The sequence below is a fragment of the Pseudophryne corroboree genome, chromosome 3, assembly GCF_028390025.1.
Source record: "Pseudophryne corroboree isolate aPseCor3 chromosome 3, aPseCor3.hap2, whole genome shotgun sequence".
In the NCBI taxonomy this organism is placed as follows: Eukaryota; Metazoa; Chordata; class Amphibia; order Anura; family Myobatrachidae; genus Pseudophryne; species Pseudophryne corroboree.
Window position 1 is genome coordinate 480,504,207 of NC_086446.1, and position 12,261 is coordinate 480,516,467.

At 44.9% G+C, this 12,261-nt stretch overlaps 1 protein-coding gene across 1 annotated transcript in view; it reads left to right on the forward strand.

The window, feature by feature from the left end:
- Nucleotides 1–12,261, forward strand: part of CEP112 (centrosomal protein 112) — a 733,320-nt gene that overhangs the window by 521,464 nt on the left and 199,595 nt on the right. The window contains exon 22 of the mRNA XM_063960841.1: nt 3,330–3,560. Coding sequence (XP_063816911.1) covers nt 3,330–3,560 — 231 coding nt within the window. The remainder of the gene's footprint in view (nt 1–3,329; nt 3,561–12,261) is intronic.

Sequence of the window (12,261 nt, forward strand, 5' to 3'; positions counted from 1 at the left end):
TTCCAGAAAGAAGTGGCTTCAGTTCCTGAAGTCCAGAAGTTTGTCAAGGGAGTATTGCATATACAACCCCCTTTTGTGCCTCCAGTGGCACTGTGGGATCTCAACGTAGTTCTGGGATTCCTCAAAACACATTGGTTTAAAACCAGTCAAATCTGTGGATTTGAAGCATCTCACATGAAAAGTGAACATGCTCTTGGACCTGGCCTGGACCAGGCGAGTGTCAAATTGGTGTTTTTTTTCTCAAAAAAGCCCATATCTGTTTGTCCATTCGGACAGGGCAGAGCTGCGGACTCGTCCCCAGTTCTCTCCCTAAGGTGGTGTCAGTGTTTCACCTGAACCAGCTTATTGTGGTGTCTTGCGCCTACTAGGGACTTGGAGGACTCCAAGTTGCTAGATGTGGTCAGGGCCCTGAAAATATAGGTTCCAGGACGGCTGGAGTCAGGAAAACTGACTTGCTGTTATCCTGTATGCACCCAACAAACTGGGTGCTCTTGCTTTTAAGCAGACTTTTGCTAGTTGGATGTGTAATACAATTCAGCTTGCACATTCTGTGGCAGGCCTGCCACAGCCAAAATATGTAAATGCCCATTCCACAAGGAAGGTGGGCTCATCTTGGGCGGCTGCCCGAGGGGTCTCGGCTTTACAACTTTGCCGAGCGGCTATTTAGTCAGGGGCAAACACGTTTGTAAAATCCTACAAATTTGATACCCTGGCTAAGGAGGACCTGGAGTTCTCTCATTCGGTGCTGCAGAGTCATCCGCACTCTCCCGCCCGTTTGGGAGCTTTGGTATTATCCCCATGGTCCTTTCAGGAACCCCAGCATCCACTAGGACGATAGAGAAAATAAGAATTTACTTACCGATAATTCTATTTCTCGGAGTCCGTAGTGGATGCTGGGCGCCCATCCCAAGTGCGGATTATCTGCATTACTTGTACATAGTTACAAAAATCGGGTTATTATTGTTGTGAGCCATCTTTTCAGAGGCTCCGCTGTTATCATACTGTTAACTGGGTTCAGATCACAGGTTGTACAGTGTGATTGGTGTGGCTGGTATGAGTCTTACCCGGGATTCATAAATCCTTCCTTATTGTGTACGCTCGTCCGGGCACAGTACCTAACTGAGGCTTGGAGGAGGGTCATAGGGGGAGGAGCCAGTGCACACCACCTGATCCTAAAGCTTTACTTTTTGTGCCCTGTCTCCTGCGGAGCCGCTATTCCCCATGGTCCTTTCAGGAACCCCAGCATGGTCCTTTCAGGAACCCCAGCATCCACTACGGACTCCGAGAAATAGAATTATCGGTAAGTAAATTCTTATTTTTGTTAAATCATGCTTTTGAACTGCTTCATTTACTAAAGACTTAGACTGTACTGCCTTATCCCAAACTTTTGTTTTTATATATTTTAAAGTTAGACTGAATTGTCATTGTGGTGGGGTCTGAAGGGACGTGCACTAATAAGTTAGTTGCCTCTCTCTGTCATTTGTAAGTAGAGTAGGCCTATTTCAGATATTAACGGTATACCATTGCTTACTTTTACATATAGGAATCTACTGAATGATGCCCCTATTACAGTGTCCACTTGTCTGTATGTGTATATTCACTCACAACTGTATCCATCAAACTGATTTCATTCTTCCAAGGCAACAAAACATTACTTGTTTTTTAACCATATCAGTTGGTCCTAATTAATATATGGAAATATGCACAGAAGGGTTTCTGTGAAGGATAACTTGTACCAATCCATTATACTGAACATAACATAGCACAGTGATACATTGGGCCTGATTCAGATCCCGATGTCCGGTACTTTGCGCACGCGCTGGACCTGTACTGCACATGTGCAGTACGGGTCTGCAATGGCGGACACAGGACGGCATCAGACTGTCAGTGATTGTCTGATGTTGTGTGGGGGCAGAAAGGGGTGCCGTTGCGGGGGAGGGTCGAGGTCAGGATCTCCATCAGAACAGAGATTGCATGCCTCTTGCTTGGAACTGCCGGTGGCCGATGTTGTCGCAGTTAATCCCAAAACGCAGTTCAGATCAGTAATGCATGCAGGAGGTGTGTGGCCTCCTTCTACTTTACCATATTAGTTCTATTGTTGCTGCTTCCATGTAAATAGCAGCGATAGCACCTCTGTCCACATCAGAATCGGGATGCGGTCGTTAGGGCGACACAACTTAGGTCAACAGTCATTAGTTTGACCACTAAAGGTCGCCATGCATTAGGTTGGCAGGGACACTATGGCGACATGGTCATTAGGTCGACATGTTTTAAATATAAAATTTTTAACTTTTTCATACTTTGCGATCCACGTGGACTACAATTGGGAATGGTAACCTTGCCCGAAGCATGGCGAGCGGACATGGTGCACTAATTGGGGTTCTCCGTCACTTTACGAAGAAAACGACACCGAAAAAAAGTCCAAAAACCCATGTCGACCTTTTGTCCTGTAGACCTAATGACCATGTCGACCTAGTGTCCCTGTTGACCTACTGCATGTCGACCTAAGTTGGGTCGACCCAATGATCCATACCCTCAGAATCAGGTCCAGTGGTTGGAATTGCTGCCTTGCAGTACTGAAGACATGGTTTTATTCCAACCATGAGCTCTATATTTATTGTTTGTATGTCCTCCCTATGTTCGCTTGGATTTATTAACAGTCTGAAAACGTACTCATGGATTAATTGATCTCTGATCACAAATGAACACGAGTGTGTCTGTTTTTATGGAAGAGAATTTAAGTTTGGGGCAGGAAATGATGAAAAAATGTTTTCTGTAAGTTGCCGTGTCACATAATGGTGCTATATAATTATTGAAACATAGAATTTGACAGCAGATAAGAACCACTTTGCCCATCTAGTCTGTCCATGTATGCGTACAGGCTTATACACTAGGTTTAATCTTTGTCAAGAGGCAATTAACCTACCAGTATATTTTTGGAGTGTGGGAGGAAACCGGAGTATCCGGAAGAAACCCACACAAGTATGGGGAGAATATACAAACTCCACACAGTTAGGGCCTTGGTGGGAATCAAACCCATGACCTCAGTGCTGTGAGGCAGTAATGCTAACCATTACACCATCCGTACTGGCCAACTGCTAATAAAAAACTGCTAATAAAAAAATTGTTTGTAAATCTTAAACTTCCAATTTATTGTCCTAATTGAATGTCATTTCATCTTCTGAGCTTTGCAGTCAGTTGATTCCTTAAAAAAACTAACATTTGGGTAGGGATAGAAAGATGACTTTCAAGAGAGTGTAAGACACGTCTCCATTGCTGTCCATCTGGTAAATTGCTGATACTGATTTGAAATCGTTTTCTTCATACAGACCATCTCTGAACTGCAGACCCAGGTATATAGTTTGAAAGAAGAGCTGATTCAAGTCAACTCTCAGCGCAAGCAGCAGTTGGTGGAGCTGGGACATCTGAGGGATGAGGAGAAACAGAAAACTGCCCAAGAACATCACATGGCAATGAGCAAACTAAGAGCAGAGGCAGAAGCTATGCGATTAGAGCTGCAAAGGACACATGCTGCTGAAACCCAGCAAGCTCTAGAGAAGGTAAGACATCATCACACAATTTCCTTGTATATGGAACAGTGCACCCATCCATTGGAGACCACATATTCAGCTGTGTATATGGCTTGCCTCGCCAACAGCTCTCATCCTCATTCACCATTATTTAGGGCAGTCAGTGCTGGTGAAATATGTATTTTCAAAATGCATAAGTGCTGGTATTAGTCTGTGACATCACCAGGCTTCCTGGCAGCTGTAATTTTGAATGAAGCTTTGACCCACAAAGACTGGTACACTGGTACAGATTGGTCTCCCATATCCAAAATGCTTGGGACCAGAAGTATTTTGGATTTTTCTGTATTTTGGAGTATTTGCATACCATAATGAGATATCTTAGGATGGGACCCAAGTCTAAACACAAAATGTATTTATATTTCATACATACCTAGGGCGGAATTCAGTCAGCTGCGTTAAATTACCACGGGCTAGTTAATCCCCTGGGGCTATCAAATTCGCACCCAAGCCAGCAGTTATCAAGGATTTATTTTACGTGCCTCAGCGGCTTCTGTGTGTTAACTCCTGTTAACATGCTACTATAACGGGCGTTTAGCGAGGCGGGTGAAAAAGGGAACGCTATTGAGTAACCAAAGGCGTTAAAGTGCAGGGCTACCTTCCTTTTTCACCCATATACAACAGTTTTAAGAAATTTTGTACATGAAACAAGTTTGTGTACATTGTCACGATCTCAGTCGCGCTCCAAAAATTTTGGATTTCAGAATATTTTGGATATGGATTTTCGGATGTGAAAGACTCAACCCGTATTGTGCTGACATGCCTAGCTGGTACCAAATATGATTAATGCGCTTGGAAAGATTTAGAGACACGGTATTCATGTAAAGAACAATAGCGATTGTTATTGGGGAGGGTTCTGTTATAATGTCAACAATGTGGCTATAGAACCTCCTAAATGTTTAACAACATATGTCTAAATACTAAAAACATGATACTAAAAACAGTCGTAGCTGGATTGTCATACATATGCTGATGGTGGTGGGTGATTTACAGTGTGCAGAATGATTATTCACTTAATGCTGTGGTGACCGAAATAAGTTTTTTTCACATTTTGTTTTACTATGGCGAGTGGACTCAATTAGAATGTAAATGCAACTCTATTCTCTTGCCAAAGAAAGTGACTGACATTAGCAGAGTTTAAATATCATCCATTTCTTCCTAATATTGTTGGTCCGTTCCACGGATTTCGTAGTCCAGCATTCAGGGCATTTTGTAGCAGTTCCCCAGTTTATTACTTCCTCAAATCAGATTTCCATATAAAAGAGTCATAAAGTGTGTTCTCCACAGCTCTTATCAGTCAGCAGCCAGATGGAGCCATATTAACCTCTCTATGAAGCCAGAACTGGCCTCTCATTGTGTGGTCACCTGCAGGCAGCTTTATTAACCACTCTACGGATTGCTTTCACAGGTGCTTGATCTGAATATGAAAATGGCCTGATACACCTACACACAGCTATGTGTATTGCTGTATTAAGTGCACCTGCTGGAAAGTAGTGTCCAGTGGAGAAAATGTTCTTTGCCTCAAAAAGCCCCCCAAAATGTATGTCTTGTGCACAATACTCTTGCACAGTGTTTATCCACTACTATTACACACACATACACTGCAGCTTCACTACTCTTCTTCAGTTCCACATAACATATGTACACCACTGAACTCCACTTGTCGTACAGACATCCTCACCTAGGGGTCGATCCTATTATTTGGGCAGTACGGATGGTATAATGGTTAGCATTACTGCCTCACAGCACTGATGTCATGGGTTCCATTCCCACCATGGCCCTAACTGTGTGGGGTTTGTAGGTTCTCCAAGTACTTGCGTGGGTTTCCTCCGGGTGCTCTGGTTTCCTCCCACAATCCAAAAATATACTGATAGGTTAATTGGCTACGAACAAAAAAAAAATTAACCCTAGCGTGACTGTGTGTGTGTGTGTGTACATGTGGTAGGGAATATAGATTGTAAGCTCCACTGGGGTAGGGACTGATGTAAATGGCCAAAAATTCTCTGTAAAGCGATGCGGAATATGTGTGCGGGATATAAAGAACTGGTAATAATTACCTGCACAGGCTGCGATGTGCTGTTGCCACGGCGTTTAAATGCCGGCAATGGCATCTGATCTCGCACCCCTCGCAGGCTGATTTTGGTCTGGATTTGCACCAAAGTGCTCGGAGCCCTATGGAGCCGAGTAAAGCTGTAAAGAGCGGCCGCTACCATGATGATTTGCACCCGCAAAATCATTGCGGCTTATGGGATCGAACCCCATGACTCTACTACATCCACACACAGCATATGACCACCGCTCTTCGAGACACACATATACAGTGGTGGCCAAAATTGCGGTCACTTTTTGAAATTTTAATGTTTTTCAACTTTGAATGCTTATAAAATATTTGACCTCTGTTTATTGTGTTGAATTCAGCATTAAATTTCCTTTCATTTGATATATGAATCATTGCACTGCATGAAGTGTAACAATTTTTATAAGCATTCGAAATTGAAAAACATTCAAATTTCAAAAAGTGTCCTCAATTTTGGCCACCACTGTATAACTCTACTACTCTTAATCACACACAGAATATGTCCACCACTCTTATACATACAACCATGGGCCAAATGTAATAGCGAAACTACACAGTCTCCGGTTAGGACTCCCTCCTCATAATTTCTTGGTTCACTTGAGATATTAGTAGTTACCCAGTCCTTATGGATGTTGTCCCCAGGATCTCAGTTTAGCAGGTGAGAATCCAGTTGGCAGCAGGGGAGTATTTCCAGGTTGCAGCGGGCAAATGGTGTCCAAAGAGGGCTAGAGTCCAATTGTTACCGGAGATGCCAGGTGGATTCAATGCTGATGGTCCGTGTCCTTAGCTCAACGCGTTTCGCTGGTCTAATGGCTGCCAGCTTCCTCAGGAGCATATGTCAGACAGTACCAAGAAATTATGAGGAGGGAGTCCTAACCGGAGACTGTGTAGTTTCACTATTTACCAGGAGTGGGATCCAATTGATCCTTACTGACATCTTTTTAAACCATCTGTTTGTTATTTAAGAACAGATAGTGTGATTACACCTGATCTATCCTTTTAATTAATTTTGCATGTTTATTAAAATCTTGTGATTTTTTTTATAAAAAACTATCGTCCCTTATTGGTATTACAGCCGGCGCCAGTATATATATTTCTTTGTTGCATACTCCTTTAGGGGCTGACCCCCCCTTACTGGCTGCCGCTGACCGCGCACTCATAATCTTTCTTTTTTCTTCAAATGTAATAGCCCCCAGCACGATTCCGAAGCTATAGCCACTATATTTAAAGCAGCAATTACTTTTAAGTTAATGTAAACCCAAAGTAATTGCTACTGTAAATCTAGTGGTTATATCACTGGATTCATGCTGGCATGGCCGCAACTAGTGGGGGGCTAAGGGGTCATGTGCCCCGGGCACCAGATTTCAGGGGGGTGCCAACTCTGCCCAGCAATCCTCTGCACAAGCTGAGTGCAAGATCCGGGCAGATGGTGAGAGTAGTCACTGAGCTCCAGTGACATCAAAGGGAAGATTGCTCCACGCATGCCATGAGCTATTTCTCTCTTTAGAAGCAAGGCTCTATCTGCAGGGCCGTAACTAGGAAGGGGCTAAGGGGGCATGTCCCCCGGGTGCAGGATTTGAGGGAGCACCAAGGAGTTACAGAGGAGCAGGTTTTTGTTATTTTAAACCAGCAGTGATGTGCTGCTCCAGTGAGACAGCAGACAGCTCCCAGGGCAATGTATCTGACCCACCTGTCTACCTGCAGCTGGCGCCGACGCTCTGCGGGTGAGCTCCAGTACCTGGGATCTCTCTTATGTCGGCTACTATCTTAAACTCTCCTTTGCCATGCAATGCTGCGACTAGCATGCAGTGCACCGTACAAGCTATAGAAGCGCACTGTGCTCCCAGTTAGCAGTATCAACCTCTGCTTTGCCTTTCACATGGGGGGATTTGGTGTAGCTTATAGGAGGGTGTAGTGCAGTGATGTAGTGTACTATGGGGGTAATTCCGAGTTGTTCGCTCGCTAGCAGATTTTAGCAGCATTGCACACGCTAGGCGGCCGCCCTCTGGGAGTGTATCTTAGCTTAGCAGAATAGCGAACTAAAGATTAGCAGAATTGCGAATAGAAAATTCTTAGCAGTTTCTGAGTAGCTCCAGACCTACTCCTACACTGCGATCAGCTCAGCCCGTTTCGTTCCTGGTTTGACGTCACAAACATGCCCTGCGTTCGGCCAGACACTCCCCCGTTTCTCCAGACACTCCCGCGTTTTATCCTGGCACGCCTGCGTTTTTCCGCACACTCCCAGAAAACGGCAAGTTTCCGCCCAGAAACACCCACTTCCTGTCAATCACACTCCGATCACTTCAACGATGAAAATTCTTCGTTCGGACGTGAGTAAATCTACTAAGTTTTGTGTTAAAATACTTAGCGCATGCGCACTGCGTACCATGCGCATGCGCATTTTAGCCTTAATCGCTCCGTTGCGAAAATCGTCAATGAGCGATCAACTCGGAATGACCCCCTATATAGGGTATGTAGTGTAGTAATGTATAGCAGTATATATGGGCATGTAGTACACTGATATGGTGTAGCATGTAAGGGGATGTAGTGTAGTGATGTAGTGTAGCATATAGGGTATGTATTGCAGTGCATAGGGGCATGTAGTGTAGTGATGTAGTTCAGCGTGTAGGTAATGTAGTATTGTGATGTAGTGTAGTGGATAGGGGAATGTAGTGCAGTGATGAAGTGTTATGATATAGTGCAATGTATGGGGACACACAGAGAAGCATGTAGTTGAACACGCTGCTGGCGGGGCATTTGACGCATAGGTCATTTGAGGCACATAGGGGAATATTGTCCAGTAGTATCCCCTTTTTTCAAAATTTTTGATAATCTGCTTATTTTAGTCTGATAGGGTTTGTTTTTTGGTGGTGGGGGCGCCAAATTACTGCCTTGCCCCTGGAGACGAAAATCCTAGTTTCGGCACTGATGCTGGGACCAGCAAATTTAATCTGTTACGTTTTGGTCCATATATACACCACTCTTTCACACTCACTCACATTATATATATATATATATATATATATATATATATATATACTTATCTTAAAATATCTCCCAACCGACCTCTCCGCTCTTCACAAGATCTACATCTCTCATCCACACTCGTTATTCGCTCCTGTTTACGATTGCAGGTCTTTCTTCGGGCTGCACCCACTCAGTGGAATGCCCTACCATGCACAATAAGACTCTCCTCTAGTCTCCAAACCTTGCAGCGTTCCCTGAAAATTTACCTCTTCAGGCAAGCTTGTCAAATTCTGGATCTGCCCACATAACCTTCATAAATGTTCCTATCCAATTATATCCCCACTGTACAGTCCAAACATATCCTCACATATTTTCTCTTCCTTCACTTTCCCTTCCGACCTACCCTGGTTCATCATTGCTGTATGGCCATATCATGCAGCCCACCCAGAACCTTTGCAATCTGGTGGACAACTCTGCAATAGATAGCACCTATCCTTGTCTATCAATGCCTATTCCCCTATAGCAGGCATGTCCAAACTGCGGCCCTCCAGCTGTTGAGAAACTACACATCCCAGCATGCCCTGACACAGCTTTAGCATTCTCTGACAGCAAAACTGTGTCAGGGCATGCTGGGATATGTAGTTTCACAACAGCTGGAGGGCCGCAGTTTGGACATGCCTGCCCTATAGAGTGTAAGCTTGCGAGCATGGCTTTCCTATCTCTATGTCTGTTATTACCTAGTTTTGTTTTATCATTGTTGTTGTTTCCAGTTGTAAAGTGCAACGGTATTTGATGCGCTATGCAAGCAACTTTCAATAAATAAATATACACCACTCTTACACACTCACTCACACTACCCATATATAGCCACCACTCTTACACACGCACATCCACACACCCTATGTCCACCACTCTACATACCCACTGCAACTCTATTACGTTGTATGTCCACCAGTCTTGCACAAGCTTTAGCACCATTTCTCTTACACACCTACATACCATGTGTCCACCACTACTACACTTAGACTATAGCTTATATGGTACTCCCTAAACACAGTAATCAACAAATAATTTATCCACTTTTTAAATAACTATTGCTATTTACATGCTAATTCTCTAAAGACATTCACAAACATATTTGTAAACATGTTAGGAATATATTTGAATCAGAAATATGTCGGCTATGATTTTTCCTCTGTACTGCAGACTTCCTACCCTTGTCTGTTAACAAATAAGGGGCGAATGTAGGGGTGGGAACGCCCTTATGCACAACAGTAACAGCTGCCCCCCTACTTGAATTATTTTTATTGATTGGTTATAAGCCCTCATTTGATGATAGCCAATTTAATAGAATAATAAAAAAAACCACTGTTTCTCTAACGTCCTAGTGGATGCTGGGGACTCCGTCAGGACCAAGGGGAATAACGGCTCCGCAGGAGACAGGGCACAAAAGCAAGCTTTTAGGATCACATGGTGTGTACTGGCTCCTCCCCCTATGACCCTCCTCCAAGCCTCAGTTAGGTTTTTGTGCCCGTCCGAGCAGGGTGCAATCTAGGTGGCTCTCCTAAAGAGCTGCTTAGAAAAAGTTTTTAGGTTTATTATTTTCAGTGAGTCCTGCTGGCAACAGGCTCACTGCATCGAGGGACTTAGGGGAGAGATTTTCAACTCACCTGCGTGCAGGATGGATTGGAGTCTTAGGCTACTGGACATAGCTTCAGAGGGAGTCGGAACACAGGTCACCCTGGGGTTCGTCCCGGAGCCGCGCCGCCGATCCCCCTTACAGATGCTGAAGATCGAGGGTCCGGAAACAGGCGGCAGAAGGCTCTTCAGCCTTCATGAAGGTAGCGCACAGCACTGCAGCTGTGCGCCATTGTTGCTACACACTTCACACTGAACGGTCACGGAGGGTGCAGGGCGCTGCTGGGGGCGCCCTGGGCAGCAATATTTAATACCTTTGATGGCAAAGAATACATCACATATAGCCATTGAGGCTATATGTATGTATTTAACCCAGGCCAGATATCTCAAAACCCGGGAGAAAAGCCCGCCGGATAGGGGGCGGGGCTTATTCTCCTCAGCACACAGCGCCATTTTCCTGCTCAGCTCCGCTGTGAGGAAGGCTCCCAGGACTCTCCCCTGCACTGCACTACAGAAACAGGGTAACAAAGAGAAGGGGGGCATATTTTGGCGATATTTATATATTTAAAGCGCATATAACAAAAACAACACCTTTTAGGGTTGTTTATATACATTTTATAGCGTTTTTGGTGTGTGCTGGCAAACTCTCCCTCTGTCTCCCCAAAGGGCTAGTGGGGTCCTGTCTTCGATAAGAGCATTCCCTGTGTGTCTGCTGTGTGTCGGTACGTGTGTGTTGACATGTATGAGGACGATGTTGGTGTGGAGGCGGAGCAATTGCCGGTAATGGTGATGTCACCCCCTAGGGAGTCGACACCGGAATGGATGGCTTTAATTATGGAATTACGTGATAATGTTAGTACATTACAAAAGTCAGTTGACGAAATGAGACGGCCGGAAAACCAGTTAGTACCTGCTCAGGCGTCTCAGACACAGTCAGGGGCTGTAAAACGTCCCTTACCTCAGTCAGTCGACACAGGTACCGACACAGATGAATCTAGTGTTGACGGTGAAGAAACAAACGTATTTTCCAATAGGGCCACACGTTATATGATCACGGCAATGAAGGAGGCTTTGCAGATCTCTGATACTGCAGGTACCTCAAAAAGGGGTATTATGTGGGGGGTGAAAAAACTACCTGTAGCTTTTCCTGAATCAGAGGAATTGAATGACGTGTGTGATGAAGCGTGGGTTAACCCAGATAGAAAACTGCTAATTTCTAAGAAGTTATTGGCATTATACCCTTTCCCACCAGAGGTTAGGGCGCGCTGGGAAACACCCCCTAGGGTGGATAAAGCGCTCACACGTTTATCAAAACAAGTGGCGTTGCCGTCTCCAGATACGGCCGCCCTCAAGGATCCAGCAGATAGGAGGCTGGAAACTACCCTGAAGAGTATATACACGCATACTGGTGTTATACTCCGACCAGCAATAGCCTCAGCCTGGATGTGCAGTGCTGGGGTAGTGTGGTTGGATTCCCTGACTGAAAATATTGATACCCTGGATAGGGACAGTATTTTATTGACTCTAGAGCAATTAAAGGATGCGTTTCTTTATATGCGAGATGCTCAGAGGGATGTTTGCACTCTGGCATCGAGAGTAAGTGCGATGTCCATATCTGCCTGAAGAAGTTTATGGACGCGACAGTGGTCAGGTGATGCGGATTCCAAAAGGCATATGGAAGTATTGCCATATAAAGGAGAGGAATTATTTGGGGTTGGTCTATCGGATCTGGTGGCCACGGCAACTGCCGGCAAATCCACTTTTTTACCTCAGACCCCCTCCCAACAGAAAAAGACACCGTCTTTTCAGCCGCAGTCCTTTCGCTCCTATAAAAACAAGCGGGCAAAAGGACAGTCTTATCTGCCACGAGGCAGAGGAAAGGGTAAGAGAGGGCAGCAAGCAGCCCCTGCCCAGGACCAGAAGCCCGCCCCGGGTTCTACAAAGCCATCAGCATGACGCTGGGGCTTTACAAGCGGACTCAGGAGCGGTGGG